The sequence below is a fragment of the Coccinella septempunctata genome, chromosome 6, assembly GCF_907165205.1.
Source record: "Coccinella septempunctata chromosome 6, icCocSept1.1, whole genome shotgun sequence".
NCBI classification, from domain to species: Eukaryota; Metazoa; Arthropoda; class Insecta; order Coleoptera; family Coccinellidae; genus Coccinella; species Coccinella septempunctata.
Genome location: NC_058194.1, coordinates 18,443,455 through 18,460,840, shown reverse-complemented (window position 1 = coordinate 18,460,840; position 17,386 = coordinate 18,443,455). Strand labels below are relative to the sequence as shown.

General features: G+C 32.8%; 1 protein-coding gene across 4 annotated transcripts in view; it reads left to right on the top strand.

The window, feature by feature from the left end:
* Window positions 1-17,386, top strand: part of LOC123315040 (synaptic vesicle glycoprotein 2C-like) — a 65,408-nt gene that overhangs the window by 35,303 nt on the left and 12,719 nt on the right. For 2 of the 4 annotated variants that reach the window (XM_044900580.1, XM_044900582.1), the window contains exon 2: window positions 13,282-13,338. In XM_044900580.1, coding sequence (XP_044756515.1) covers window positions 13,282-13,338 — 57 coding nt within the window. The other 2 variants (XM_044900583.1, XM_044900581.1) reach the window with 2 other exon arrangements.

The following is a 17,386-nucleotide window of genomic DNA, read 5'->3' as shown; positions in this document are numbered from 1 at the left end:
TGCGATCTCACTATATTTGTCATCAGTACCTATCCTCATGTTCAAATCAGTTTTCTGAGGATTGTGAAAAATCAAGTAGTATCTACGTTTTGGATAGATTCAAGAAAAGTTGATTAACATTGCACCATTCCATTAGGCTGGACAATTCCGAATTACATTTCCGCTCAAGAACATTCAATGATCGGTCACCGGTGATAAACGTAGAATCATCTGCATACACAGTAAAATCTGAATCGATTCCTATGTCCATATCATTAATGTACACGAGGAAGAGAAATGGGCCCAGAATGGACCCCTGCCTAACCCCAATATCATTTGTTTTTGTATCTGAGCACACTTGACGCCTATCCTTATCCTTTTCGCTTCCAATAGTTGTATAGTGCGGTCTATTTTCAAGAAAACATCTGATAAATGTAGAGCATTGCCGCGTACTCTATAACCCACAAGCTTCTCGAAAAGCCTCTCATGTGACACACAATCAAATGAAATAATTGAATTTCAACACGATATCTACATCAATGGACTTAGCCATTGAAATCCAGTCTGTAACTAAATTTTCTCAGGAAATGACAAATTGCCCAATTCAAATCAATTAATTGGCACTTGATAGGCTTACATTTCCAAAAAAAACTTAAGCTGAAGCACACTGAAAACCGTTACAAAATGTATAAAATAAAAATTGTACTTTTGCACCTCACTTTCGTACAGAAATATCGAGCAATAATGCTAATTTTTGAATTCATCTGAACGATCACCTGCTGTTTTACTTCGTAAAGCCTTCGTTTTAATCTTTCACGGATGAACTGGTTTCTCTGGAACATCTCGTGACACGAGACACATTCCGAACGTCTTCATCTGTAGAAAAATTCGATAGACGCAACTTTGAATTAAACCATTAAAACACCAAGGAACCAATCATTTAGAAATTACATAACTGCAGGTAGTTCATTATTACCAATAAAAGCAATTTCATTTTGGTTATCGACACTTTTGAAACGATATAATCAGTATCCGGACCACTTTGCTCGGCTGGAATTCAAATTAGTTGTTTATATCTATCCAGCCAATAGATCTTTCAGAGAAATTCCGTAATTTCTTAATATATGTCAGAATATATAAGATGGTACAATGAAAAATTCAAGAATTCAATCTGTGAACTCAACTGTTACCTTTTTGATTATGCTAAAAAAACCGGTCGTTTTTTTTTGTGAACAATATTCTCACGGATTTGATTCTGGTATACATATAAATATCTTGAACTTGATCTCACAAAACCAGAAGTTTTGAGTATATTATCGAATTTTTCAGTTGAAATAATCGAATACTGACTTCTAAAAACAGATTACCTATATGAGTTGTTAAACCATGACATCTGTTTCACTATAACAATAGCATCTTCAGGTGGGTGGAGGCAAACTTCACTATTTGAAACAATGTGTATTACCTAAGAGCGACTAAATTAAATAAATAATTGAAGAGTTTCCTAGATATGTAATTCTCTACTCGAGAAAAATTTTCAAAGCTCGCGCTGAATTTTTTATTAGGTTAACTTTTTGTACCAAAAATGATATATATTTTTATCACACTTTTCTTATTATGGGTATGAAATGGTTAACTTAATTGAGTTTGAATTTCAACTTTTCTCAACTTTTTGAGGTCAGTGATTGATATCTTCGAAAAAATGCATTTTTGGTTGGGTTGCCCTTGATGAAAATTGAAAGAACTTATCAATTACATGTTAATTTATTTTTGTAATTGTGATTTTTATTTCAGCTGATTATCAAATTACCAATTATTACCTACTTCAAAAAAATCAACGATTCTAAATTGTAATTTTGATCTTGAAACGCAAAAGCATTCTATGGAAAAAGTGTCCAAATGGAGAACATATTACCGTAGATTCGGGTGACTTCGGACGATTTTGAAATTCAACTTGTCATATTTCAAAAAAGGGTGACCTATTTTCATATGAGAAAGAGGTTCAAATATGCTGAATGGCTCAGACTATTGATTAGGATATATACCATGTTTCAGAATTCGGATATAAATTAAAAAAAATAAATTAAATATACTTGTCCCAAGTCACCCACCGAGTTGGGAGTTGGGACACAAGTTGAAATCCATTGATTTCTCAACTCTCAAATCAAATAGGTGACTCGGGACGGTGTATAGTTTTGAAAAATCAGAATTTGTGATTATATACTTGAAATTCGGTAAGGAATTCAAATTATACACCCCTATTACAGCGAAAGTAAATATATTGCAACTCAAATGTAAAAAAACTGAACAAAACAAGGGAACTTTGACTTCTTTCATTGTTTGGTGATTCATTTGTGAAAATAACGTAAATAATAATATCCTACGAAAAATCGGCATATTTCCTGCTGCCTATGCGCAGCTTGTATCTATTTATCATTGTCCCAAGTCACACTATGAAATAACAAAATAAATGAATGAGATCCGTGTTGCCGTTTGATTTGTAAACAACCTTGTTTCATGAGATATCCCTAATATCCCACGTATCCAGAAAAAAAATTACATATGCATCAAATGAAACACATGTCCAGGACACTAGAAAGTATAAGGTCCATAAAAAACGCGCTTTCACTCTATTCGTTAATTTTTCCTGTCAATTCAAACGCTCTGGTCACGGCAAACTCAACAGGAATTAACTGTTAAACTAACCGAAAAGACGCTACACAATCTTATAAGTTTGTCCCTTCACTCATAAATGGTAAATGGTAAGAAACATTGAAATCTTCAAGGGGGGTAATTGTCCCAAGTAACAGGACTGTCCCAAGTCACCCGAATCTACCGATACCTAGATCATTCACTGCTGGATTAAGTGTATTGACTTAAAAGTAATATTATAGTACCATATTGTTCTTTCATCATTATTTCATTTTTTTTTTGCCCTGCAAAAAAATTCTTGAAATACATTTCGAATCATGAAACTTCTTTTATAGAGTGGCACGAAAAATTTATTGGGGGCTTTTATGATCAACCACACTGTAAGTAGGGATGAGGTGTTGGTTACAACAGTTTATGTTAATAGCCAGCCTGTGTTTTTTCAATAATAACATCCCATTTCTCCGAAACCATTAATTACGAAATTATTCATTACCGTACTCAATCATGTTTATATCAGTATGAAGCGGTTGGACAACCATTATTGGCGCCGTCCTTACTCCACTTGTTTTATGTTGCCCTCAGGCAAACCGTCCCAGGGATACTCACGAATGATTTACTTACACCAATTACTTAATTTCACGCTTTCCTATCGGGAAAGAAATCTGCTTACCCGATCTGCTCCTCCTTAAAGGTTTCATGCAAATGAGATTTCGTGGGCAGTCGATATCAATTCTCTAGATAATGAAATGATATAAATGCGCGAAATAATATGCTTATTACTTTCGAGTCACTCCACGTCCATCGCGAGGAAAGTTTAGCATTTCATTGAGTTTTATATATTGAGGTGAAGTGGTTTCATGGTACCCATTCATTATTGTGACATAATCCAAGGTCCGATTTTATGAATAAAGAATGGAAACTGCATATGCAAATCCATTTCGGTATTCTCGGTGCCCATCGCGGTTGTATGATGGACATATTAATTCCGATTACTTCTTATTCAGCATTTTCGCGAACTGATAAGTCCTCAAGTTGGACAGTGCGAAAATCGGTCAGGGTTTCGATCTTGTTCAAACACAATATCTTTCGATTAGCTCCGTATTGAACTGAATCTCCTTGGCAAGGTTGCCTATGCGCACTCCTAGACTTGGGGTTCAGTATTTGCAATAATAAATCGAGCCAAAGAAAAATATACTGCAACCCTGAAATTTTCACGATTAGTTGAGTCTTGAGACAACCTGTATATGTGTACAGGGTGGGCAAAATTGGTGATACCTTGACTACAACTTTTTACCCTAACAAGATAGAGGAAAATGAATGCCATCAACTGCATTCCTCTCTCTTCTTTTGTTTTCGAGTTATAGGCCAAAATTGAAATTTGTGCGATTTCAACTTTGGTCATTATCTCCGTTTCTGTTTGTGCTAGGATGTTGAAATAAAAACATTTAGAGGCACTTTTTCGATAGCAATCCAGTGACGTAAGATGATTTTTTCCAACAGGTTTATTTGCCGAGCTATAACAAAAGTTGTTTTTTTTATGAAAACAGTAGTTTAAAATGACTTATAAAGAATTGCAATTTTTCCCCTTTCAGAAATATATCATATATCGCCCTCGGTCCTTCTGAGTCATTTTAAACTACTGTATTTTTATAAAAAAAACACATCTTTATGTCTTAGCTCAGCAAATATACCTGTTGGAAAAAATCATAGTATGCCACTGGTATGCATGAAAAAAGTGTCTGTATAATGTTTTCATTTCAACATCCTAGCACAAACAGAAACTCAGGTAATGACCAAAGTTGAAATTTTAATTTTGGCCTATAACTCGAAAACAAAAGAAGATAGAGGAATGCAGTTGATGGCATTATGTTTCTCCAAAAATGACCACCGTAATGTGCCATGCATTTTCTTGTTGGGTTGAAAAAGTTGTAGTTCAGGTATCACCAATTTGTATCTCGAGACAAAATTAAAACACCCCTATCTTTTTTGCCAGGAGGCCGAAAAACTTTCTGACTCTTGCAATTTTTTCATAAAACTCAAGAATTTAGAGGAAAACCTAGAAATGTGGCGAGATTCGTATGAAATTCTTCTTGTTAGTCTCTTTTTAGATTTTTCTCAAAAACTTGCGTTTTATGAAGAAATTACAAAAAAAAATTTCACTTTGATGGACTTTCTAACGGGACTAAGAATTTTCAAGGAATTCAAAGTCGAGGTTGATGTTCAGTGGTTCCAAAGACATTGAAGCCCAGTTAAAAGTGTCTCAAGTGCATCCATTGCCAAAAAATAGTATATTGTTTCCCATATAAAAGGAGGTTAGGTACTCTTCTGTGAAAATAATTTAGTCTTATACATCTGGGTCCAAATCTCATTGGTACAAATTCTCAGCTCATTACTGATTGCCAATCACCCTGTATATGATCTAAAAATGACATAATTTTTGATTTTCCTATTTAGTGCAATCGGAATAACAATCCATGGTCATTATTTTGGAAAGCTGATGGGAAATTCAGTAAACATTTCACCAAATATAAAAAATTCAATTAAAAAACAATACATATACATATTTGCTGCATTCATTCGTCTTTTTTCATCATCTTTTCGGTTTCTATCATTCCTTTCTATACCCTTTTTATTCATTCAAACTCATGAAGAATATAAATGTTTTGCAATTTGAGCTGGAATTTAGATAGAAGTTCCTATGTAGGTACCTAACTTGATCTTTTTTTTTAATGAAAAGATGAAATAATAAAGAGGTTGAAACTATGATGCCACAACTTTTCAAGAACTGATTGAAAAAAGGCTGATTGATTCGCATGAAAATGAATTGGTTCCAATATCGGTGTTATGGTGTCTCTCCTTTTATTATTTGTTAACATATCTGGGTCTGGAATATTTCTGATACTAAAATAACTTGAAATGCAGAATTTTCATCACGAATTCACAGATGTGATGTTCAATTACAAATTGCAGGAGACTCGGTAATAAAAGTTTTATCGCACTATAAAATTTACATCGAGCCATTTCAGAATAAATTCAGGTATTGAAATATTCTGAACTGGGTGAAACATTGTTATTGGGCAGGTTAGGCTTAATATAATTGCATCTTTTCCATGTTTCTGATTTTGAATTATGTGTTCTATTCGTTTTAACGTTTTCTCATTTTCGAATTTTATTTGAATAATCAATACACCCAAGTTTATGTGAATGAGAACATGAACTCGATTCTATCGTTTTTCCTAGTATATATATCTATATTATGAATCTAGGGACTAAAGTGACACATTCAATTACGAATCGAAAAGTTCCTAAAATTCGCCAAGGCATGAAAACACTTCAGTTCTGTGGTTTATGTACTATTTTATGCGTTATCAAGAAGTAATGGAAGTACTAGAGGCGGTACTCTAGTGCTAGTATATCATGAACTTGGTCTTAACAGACCACGACTCGAAAGCTTTGAAATTTCTGATATATTTTGAAAACAAAAATCGAAAAACTCATAACTATTAACAATTGATTGGATATATGAACAAAAATTATAACAATAAATATATCGGTCTAAGGCACAAAATAAACATCATGCAACTAAGCCATCGCAATGTTTATTACCAGACCTTCTTCAAGTTAAAACAATCATAAATCAGAAATGAAGGTATCAAAAACTCACCATTAAAAACAAATACAAATACAAAATAAGTTTATAAAATAACATAACATCTTATGAAATAAATAAAAACATCATTCATTATACGGATGAGTTTTTGACTTGTGATTCTTGAGGTCCAAAGATATTCTAGTTTTTTCAAGCTTACATATACCATTTTAACCTTGGAAATAAGATACTACTACATATATTAGAAGGATAAGCATGAACTCACTTTTTTCATCCCATTTAGTTTACGAAGTACCTAAGTAGTATTCATAATACAATAAATGAGTTACTGCACTTTCATTGGCGATAAATATTGAATATTCTTTTCTTGGTTGCAACTCATTTGAAGCTTTCTAGATTCTCAAAACGTCGTGAAATGTTATGCGAAATTTAAATTTCATTAATCGTTCTTGATTTCGAATGTCCATTATCGGAAATAATGAAGCTTTCATAATAATGAGATATCGATGTCAGAAGTGTTTGGAGGTTTCTTCCTAATTTCTGATAATTTCCGCATCAATGCTACATCTCAAAATCTAGAGTTAATTTGATGCGTGAAAGTAATAGTGGGTGTACTCTGCGATATGAAGAGTAGTCTATTATCAGTTCGTTCAGCATACTAGACCCCTAATTTACTGACCCAGCCCTCTGAATATCGATTTTTGTTTGATAAATGATGTCGTAAATACGTAAGTGATAATTGTTTTATTGGAGTCAACACAGAAAAAATACTTGTAGGTATGAACGAGTTGAATTCTTACTCAAGTGCCTCAAATTTCCAGTGAATAAAACAAGAAGTGTGTGATACTCATGAAATTAATTCTTGGATCGATAATTCCTATTTTTAGAGCGACTCCTCTTTTGATATAGCCACTATTATCGTTGTTCAGTGACAAGAGTACGCACAGAAAATTAACGTAGATTGAAATCGAAAGTGTGATAGCTGCTAAAGTATATTCTTCACATGCGTTGTCCGGGAGGAGGATCTGATACTCAATTATGATAAGTAGGTTTTGTGACGGTTGTCTATATGTTGTTATAGATTTTCAGGAGAATAAAGTTCTCGTTATGAAGCTTAAATGTTTTATGTTTACGAAAGCTGTTCCATTTTATTTGCTGTATTTATTTTTATGAGCATGGCGCCGATTGTTCTGTCAGAAAATGGCGCTGATATAAGCCTTCCAGAGATTTCCTCTGTCAGTCTCAATTGATTTCCCTATAGTGTGAGCTGAATGAGCGCATCAAAGTATCTCATTGATGTTTTGACAAAAAGTGAGTTATTCAATTCGATGTTTCATTTGCTTGAAGTCACTATGATTCAGTTCTATGAAATTTTCGATTCGGCAGGTGAAATGCAATGGTTGTAAATGCTTCAGGGGATAATTATACTAAGAGTTAAAATAACTAAAGCTCATTAATCAGCATCCTTTAATCTTTCTCTTCCTTTTTTTGTATCCATTTTTTTTTGAGGCGATTTAGATTATCGACATCATCACTGTTAAAATATTTATGATTGATATTTCATTTTTGCTTTTTTCTATAAGTAACGAATCTAATGACTGTTGTCATAATTATTTCTTCCACTGATTCTCTTATATTCTGAAACAATTTTAAGGCAGGTAAATTAATGTTTTTGCTTAATGTGAGCATTGTTTTCAATATTTTTTTAATTCCTACTCATAGACAACGATGATACATTTATTTTGTTTTGTATATGGAGAATAGAAGTACAGAGAACGTGCAGTACTTATATAGAAAAAACGAGTTTATTCCCATAACAAAATAACAAAAATTTTAATTTTGAGCTGTCGGCTAGATTGAAATTTGTATTATGGATTTCTGGTTTTCTAACCATTCTATACAGAGAAGCTCAATGTGCAGACTGAAACGGAATAGCTCATGTTATGAAAGCTTTCAGAATGATAAAAATATTCTTATTACATATATTTTCCACGAAATAAACATGAAGTGAATCTTTGAACGAGTAGGGGAAAATTTCGTCACTAACCCAACCTAACCTAACATAAATATTAATAAAACAGAAATACACTTCATATTAATCCGACAACTTTAGGGGCTACGACAAAACATAACAGAAGTTTTATTAACCTATCTAATCTATAAAAAATACAGCTTTATTGTAGAGCGATGAAGAAAATTTTGTTTATTGCTTGTGTGTCACCTGGACAACTTTCTCATTCAAATATTTGTTATGAATTACAACTTAAAAAAATATAGTCACCTGATCTTTCGTGGAACTATGGCCCTGGTCATTGATCTTTCATTAAGGATTATTTTGTATCTGACCCAAATTATTACTTTGAATTTTGGGAACTTGAGGAATCTTCTACCAAGAAGGTTTGAGAATGGTTCCTCAGAAATCAAGCAGGTGATATAACATTTTAGAAATTGGATTGATTGAGTGATCTTTCAAAACCATTCCTATTTGTTCTTTCTAAGAACCTCTAGCTAATTAAGTTAGGTTGATTGGGCAGTTTATTGTAAAAGGTGTAAATGGCTGGGCTAAGATGTGAAACTTTCTCAAAACGTGGTTTGTGTTTCGAATTAATTTAAATGTTATTCCCACGAGGTGTATACAGGATAACATCGCACAGAAAGATAAAGTACTAGAGTAATAGATGTCACCGCAGTTAATCTTTATTCGGTCAAGTTTTGCTCCTCCAAATATTTTCAAATTCCGTATATAATTATGAAAAAAAAAAATCAGACATACATTGCGAATACTGAGTTTAACTTCGAATCTTTTCGTAGGTATTCATGCTGAATTGCATTTAAAATTCAGGAGTATCTCCAAAATATTTATTTTCCATATACGTTGAGGCTTTTCCCGAAAACATTGTAGGAAATACATAAAAATGGCTAAGCAATTGTGTACTTTTGGTTGATAAGCCTCCACAATGTCGAGAGTTCAATCGATCAGCTTGGAAGGTTGAAAATAGTGAGAAAATCAAAGTTAATTATATTTGAATATGAGATGAAACGTTTTTCGTTTATGAAGAAATTTATTCATTTTTCTTATACTTCCGTGAAATTTAAAGATTCGTTTTCTGGATGCCTGAATATAAATTATGATATACTTATTGAAAAAGCGAACGAAATCAATACCGTCCTCATTGAGTAATTGAATTTTGCACTCAAATCATCAACAAAACTGGAGAAATTTTCCACCCATTTCTTTTCCACAATCCCTGGTTATTGACAGAATATAATGCATGCTGCACATGATTCCAATAATCGCATCACATGCTCATGTGAATACTCCCCTTCGTTATTAAGGAACTTATAATCTCATATTTTTTTATGGAGGGAATCAAATTTCAGAAGTGAAGAAGTTCATTACATTCATTCCTGTTAATCCACTTATTAAATTTCCCATATGTATTTTGTGGGATGCGGCCGTCCAACTTTTATAACCCTTTTATTCACTCAAGAGGTCTCTTCAGGAAGACTGATAATATGAGTGTTTTACGTTAATATTGAAATGCATGAATACTGAATTTCCCTTAGATTTTTTCGGTGTTCCTTATTATTTTTATTTTGAGAGGTTTTTTCAGCTGAAAATGATATAATAGGTTCAAGAGTTGGAGTACAAAATTTCATCTATTTCTGCCCAGAACTACAGTATTTATTTTGCCACTCATTTTTTGTCCAAGATTGAATTTTTCGGAATTCGGTACTAACTCTATTATCCCTACCCTTTTTTCTTCAAGAGAAAATGAAATCAATTAAATGGAGATAGTATATCCTTTGACACAACCAATTTTTTCATCCCATATTTATCTGTTGCCTTTGTAATATTTCTAGAAACAGATAAAAACTCATTACTGCATGTTGCATGGACGCCAGATTAGACAAATCACTATGATCCAATAATATTTTTCAAATTTTGTCATATAAAGTGACACTTTTGAGAAGTGATTGACGTTATGAAACGTCTAACTTTGTGTAACTAGTTGCACAAAGTGAAATATTATGCATATGGGGACTAAGATGGATTTCACAATTAGTGACAAAAATTCCATTTATTTAACTGTTATGACACAACATAAGATCATGAATTATAAATTTTGATTATCGACACGAAAATGGCTTCCTTCATCTATAACATTTTCAAATAGAAGAAATATTAACTTTGCCTTTCTGCAAGCTTCTGCCATTTCAATAATCATTACAACCTTACCCATTAAGGGGAAGTAGTACATAGATTGCTTAGTTGCTTTACGTATGCTACCCTAAATAAGAATATGTGTCACATCTTAGAGCAATAGCCTGAATTACGTAATGAGTCAGTTGAAAAGTAATTACCACGTGAGAGGTGATATTAGTAATTTTCAGTTATTCCTAAATTTCAGATTAATTTTTTCATATATCGCTATGAAAATTTTTGCAACATATAAAGAATTGAATCGGCATGTCACCCCGTCGTTATTTTTATCAAAATATGTCGAAAAACCGTCGAAAAATGATTGGGAAAATAAGTTTTATTGACACTGAATTTCAAGTTTTTTTTCTCATAAAAAAACAACTAAATTGAAAAAAAAACGAGGTAACATCAAGACGTAGTTTAACTTCAATTTGAAAAAAATCAAGAAATTGGGAACTAGTGAATGCCGTTTTTGAATAGAGATTCTTGAGGTACCTATTACTTCCTCTTAAGTATTCTTTATCATCAGCTTCTAATAAAAATTTGGTAAAATCTTCTTTGGTAAAAGCTTTCGACTTCTTAACACTTTAGCCGTCCGATTACCATCGCTATGAAATTTGTCTATTTTTTTAATGTCAATATTCTTGCTTAGATTTAGTTCGGATCTTAACATTGAGTAAAGCGTCCATAATGTTAATACTTTTAAATCTTTCTTACCTTCAAAATAAGTAAGATTTTCTCATTAATATGTTATACATATCTTCTTCTCGTCACACATTTTTCGTGAGCAAAATCGTAAACTGTCTTTGACTTTTTGGGAATTACTAATGAGAGAGCATTTCCCGCTGCCACATCGTTTGGTAGCTCTTCAGAACTTGAATCATTTTCTGGAAGTAAATAAAATCATCAGTGAGTTCTGGCTTATTGATTTACAAAATGTGAAACTAACGTGAAGTGATTTATGTTTTGACAATTTTTATCAATAATAAGAATCCTATATTTACTATAACTTCATTCAAAATCAGAAAAAAACTTGTATGTAATACGGTAAGTGTAACTTGTTAGCTTTTAAAAAATTTAACGCGTTACACAAAATTAGACATTTCGTAACTGCTATTATAAAATTATCGAATATAGTTATACAGGGTTAGAACTATTTACAGGCTGACTATGTAGGAATATCGAAAACCGTTAAAAATAAAAAGTGGCTCAAATTACAAAAAAGTAGTACGCCAGTATAATCGCTATATAGCATTATGACGACACACCGAATTTCGTATAGTTATCTCCAAAAACAAATGTGTTATAGAGAAAAAAATGATAATCTTGATTTTCAGTTTTTTCGAGATATTCAGGAACCATAAGACACTCATCCTTTAATAACGCAACTTTTTCGTAATTTAAGCTACCCTGTATTTCTAACGGTTTTCCCTGTAGTCCCCCTCTAAATAGTTCTAACCCTGTATATGTAACAAGGACGAAAAACTGTCTATTACAGTCGAGCCTGCAATTTGATAGCCGAGGCGCGGCCGAGGATAGCAAGCAGGCGAGACAATATAGACAGTTTTTCGCCGAGGTCCATATTACATTTTCTCGTCGACCTCATATAACTTTATAAAGTAAAGTTACCCGTTTTATGGCTTCATCTAGGTGTCTACCCTTGAGTATTAATTATTGAATACTCAAAGATGAACACTATCATTCATACCTCGTACCTAATGCACTGGTAAAATCTAGCCGATTTCGTAAAGAATTAATTTGACAACATCAAATGACAGTTATTGTCACAGGCACTTATGCTTTCATTGAACTCTGTATTCACAAAATTGATTCAATCACTCCAAGATCTAATATATTGCTTAGTGAGGAACAGCCGGACGAAAAGTGAATCAGGACGAAAAGTACTCACCTTCAAGAACAGTCGACTTTTTGTCCGGAAATGAATACTTAAATGTCATTTTTTGTTCAGGTCGACGAAAAAAAATTTTTTCTAATGATTTCTTCACATTATTTCATTTCAAACAGTCAAATTAAACAAACAATTGTAAAAGCATGTTTTAAATGACAATACCTTAGAAATGACGTGTCACTAGACCTACATGTCCTATTCTCATTAAAACACGTTTTCGAATAAAATTCCATGTGCCTAACGATTTCCGCAAAATACTTTGTTCGACAAGCTACATATTGGCGTGTTAATTGGGATACCCTGTACCTGATTGCGATGACTAATTTCATACAGTGAGAACTGCAGATAAATCTCGTTGAGTGCAGGTGCCTTAGGTATTCTCATCGAAAATAGAATGTGTCTCGAAACCAGTTGCATATAAGAAATATTCGACTGCAAGTTGTAGGAAAAAGTTGCTGTTCAGAAGTCGTAGTCTAATCTCTTACGACATTCTCCATTTGAGTTGCGAGTTCTTGTACGCATTTTGAAGCGGCGAATTCTACACTTGCTCAACGATTCTCTTGACATTTTGTCGTGGCAGTCGCGGGAAAAATCTAGAGGGAAACCCTTATTAGCATAATGGTCGAAATCTGGGAGTAGATGAACTTGAGATTATCAACTGATAATGGAATTTGACCAATGAAAAAGGTGTCCTTACTAAGGTAGCGTGCAGTATGGTAACATATTGAGTATCGCAACCTCACAAATCGGTGTCTCCTAGTAGTATTTAGTGATAGTTTTAACCTAACTTATCATTAAGGTGTATGAATCGGAATAACATTCATGTACATAAAAATAAGTGATCGAATTTCAAACTGAAAAAATGGGTTAGTGAATAAGTTCGCACATCTCGTATGAACATTTCTTGAAACTGAATTCGTTTTTCAGGATTGGATTTCATTGAGGGACAGGGAGAGGATTTTGAAAGGGCGTTAGAAAGTACAGGTGAGTGGTCTAATTTATTTATAAATATTTTCTTTCTTCTTCAAATTCAGCAAGGCTACATTGAAGTGATGAAAAACGTCTGTCAGATTTCTCCGCATGTTTGATAACATTGCTTCGAAACTAAATAAACATCAGTGCATTGAATTCTATTGAATTAGTAAATAATAATCCGCCGTACTGTACTGTCATTATGAGGTTTATCATATTCGAAGTCATGAATTGTTTCTCATAGGAATCTTTTTTGAAAATGAATTTCTTTTCTTATTCCTCCCACGAATTCGTTATAAGTACACAGAATAATAAATACCTATAATTGCGATCTACCCGAAAACGAGAAGGGTAGGACATAATTTTCAAAAGATTTGCTTATGATTTTCACATTGAAAACATGGTGACATTTTTCTATGAATCGAAATCTTTCTCGGAAAAATTCTGTTCATGATTTCCGTTTCGAATGAAATGCTAATTGGTTTCGTGAAATTTTTAGAAATTATCAGTAAATTCCAAAAATATAGGTCATTTTCTAGATTCAATTTTCCTTTTTGAAGTTTTCGAGTAACATGAAACAATTTGTGTTGAAACCTTAATTTATATTTCTTTCACCTTCCAGTATCACAAAATACAAACCAACACCCCTTTAGTTCATTTTATAACTTGATAAATTAACCAATAATCTTGAGGACTGCCACATAATCCTGAGACCAGTTTCTTTCGACTTTTTCAAACAATGTAATGACGATTTTTACTATCCACCATGAAACAGTAGAACTTTAATATTGTTCGTCACTTCTTCTTTGAAAGATACCCATGAATGTAATACTCGAAATAACTTCTATACTCAACGTAAGCCTGAGTTCCAAAAAAGGGTTGAAAAATTTCTGTTGGTTTGAGAAATCTCAAATTGCAAATAAAGAAATGTGCTTCGTTCTGAAATAAGGGATGAGACATTATCAGCAAATATGATCTTGAGATGAGTTTTCTGAATATTCTAGTAATTCCATCTACAATAATTTTAAGATGAATTAATTGATAACGAATGTTATGAACATATCCTGGAACTTTGCGTTATTAAAGAAGATTTTATATTCCTTTTATTTGATTGAAATTTTTTTCTAATCGCACAAAAATCTTCTCAACTGAAATTGGAAAATAGCATTGATTAATTCTTTGGAATTAGCTTAACACCTTCCTATTTGTCAGAAAATGTAATTGTATTGAAAAATTTTTGAACATTTTTTTAGGTCGAAATTATTTTTATCTTTTATTCTCAGTCTTTTATTCATCATATTCTCATCTTATAATTATTTCCTTTTCATGGTACAGACCTTTGAAATAAATAGATAATTTATGTTAATTTCTCAAATTCCGGCACAAATAAAGAGCCGCAAGAGGAAATTTTCGAGAATTACTCGCAGTGCGCCCTCTGTCAAATCGATCAATCTTTCAGATTTCATTGATGGATGTGCAATAATGAACGAAAAATTCTAGTAATACAACGATTCATAGAAAAAGTACTTCTATTCGACTCGTGACAATTTCGAGTATTATAGTGTCCATGTTAAGAAAATTTATACTTTTAACACATGAAAAGATTTATATTTCAAAAATTGTACCAAACATTATCAAGTATTAACATGAATAATATACATACAATTCATTTGTTAAGGTTGGAGTTATACACAATTTAAAAAAAAATTCAGGGAATATGAAACATTTCAAGTAATGTGAATGCAAACACGAAAACAAGAAAATTTTTAGAAAGTACATCATTTAAGACACTATTAACCAAGATTCTTTGGACATTTGTTCGGTTATAAGAGAATATAAATAAAATACAAACATTGCCTAGATTATTCGATTTCAGTACCTGATTCTTACCATGAAATGAAAGAATTCTCCGGATGTCATTTATCAGGCATCGCTAGGAAGATGCTGAAGTTAATCCTTCCTCTTGATGACAACTTTGAAAACATCAGATGCAATAATGACTCGAATAGAAATCTGAAAAGCATTATTTTCAAACGATAGTTTTTTTCCATCTTAACCCATAATAATAATTCTTGGCTCGTTCTATAAACCAACCATTTAAATGCGCTGTTACTAGTTTTCTTGAATAATTTACATAAATTTCATTTTCGCTGAAACGGATAATGGTAACCGGAGTGAATGACCTGAATAAAGGTATATCTGTTCATGTATTGAAATCGAAGAAACAGTTGATTTTATTTTCTGTTCAATTAGTTCGTAGGCGTATAAATTTTCCTGAAAACTATACCTACTTTGGCGAACTCTATCAATAAGTAAGCATATTTTAAAATTATTTCAATTCATGTTTTTCAGAAGAAATTAATCCCTCAAGAGGGGTTTACACCGTTACAGTGGTTAGAAACCTCCAATTTATATGGGGGTTATAATTCAATGTAGTCAGTGCGTCATCTCGGAAAGCGAGAAATATTTTTATTCGACAAACGAAGAAAAACTAGGAAAATGTTTTCAATGAACAAATGTTCATTCATGTTTCATGTGAAATGAGTTTATCAATGAATTTCCACGTAAACAAATTTCTCGAAAAGTCTCTCCATTGGCTACAATTCGAAACCTGCTGAAATTGAAAAGAGACTTTCGTTATGTGCTGCCATCTTTTCCAGGAAAGTAAAAACTATATTAATATTCGCAACTTCTACTGACCGTTCAAGTGTTCTAGTAACACCCCACATTCTGGTAGTCTTTCCCCCTTACGCCTAATACGTATGGCGAGAAAGTCCCGTGGTATAAATTCATGACATTGACATTCTCCTTGCAGAGAAAACACACTCCAGAAATATCACTTCATCACTTATTACTGTACCAATTGAAATGCCACTTCGTCTGCAGATGGACGACTTCTCCTATAAATATGACTTTTGAAATTTTCAATTATTTATTTCGCAATACTTTAGCCAGTACCTATAGGGTTGAATAGTTGTATATTGAAGCTTGGTCTTTCTTTACTCATCGTTACATTCGGTACCGATGGACGCAGACTTAGATCATGCCTGCCCTCTCCTAACTTCTTGCTTAAATTTGCAGTTCTTCAAGCTGACATATTCCGCGAAATATTCATTCAAACTTAAGCTCTAAAGAGCATTTTTCATCAGAAATAAGGACTAAAAATGCCCTTTGAAAATGAAAAAGAAGTCAATTTTTCCAAAATGGAACGCCCTGAACTTTTTGTCCGCGAGATACCCTAGTGGGTGTTTTACATTTTAGGCCTAAAATGAGTTTTGACAACTATTTAGTTCAGATGTTAAATGTTTCTATAAATTTGAAGTCTATCTAAGGGTATCCAATGGAGAAAAAATATGGAGGGCATGCCATTTCGAATTTGTCCTTCGGACTAATTGTTCGAAAAATTCCAGAAGACTTGAAAGCTCTTGGGAATTCAACAACAAAAATGACACACATATCTCGAATGGTTTTCAAGTTATGATCCCTAGTTAAAACCATCAAAACCAAAAAATTTGTCGGAAAAACTGGCCTACGTCAAAAAGGCACACAGATAAATTATGACAGGTGAAGTATTTTGAAATCAGAATATCATGTATATCCAGAATATGATAATTAAATTGTTTATCCACATTTGAAAAATCAGGTATCTTGCTTCACCACTTTCGGACCACCCTACGACGACAAAAATAATAATAGCTTATACGCTAAGAAGAGTCGAATCCGCCAAAGTTTGAATCATTCTCCTAACCCAAAATTTTTATTTGATGAAATCCAGAAGTCTTCCACAATAAATGAAACTATTTTTGAATCTATTAGTATTTTTTCTCAAAGAAACGGTTCATATCTTACATTTCTGTAGAGTGTAGAGATTGATGTCATTTATGAGCTGACTTATTTTCAATCTTTTTACCTCACTAGTGGTACCTAGAAGCTGAGTACTACGTCTACTTGAAGGGCATTAACATTCAAAATTTTTTGACGCTTATCTTAGTTTCATTCATTCAAGAGAGACAGAGCCGGAACCAGGATTCTGGCGCCTGTGGCGAACTCTCATAATCCG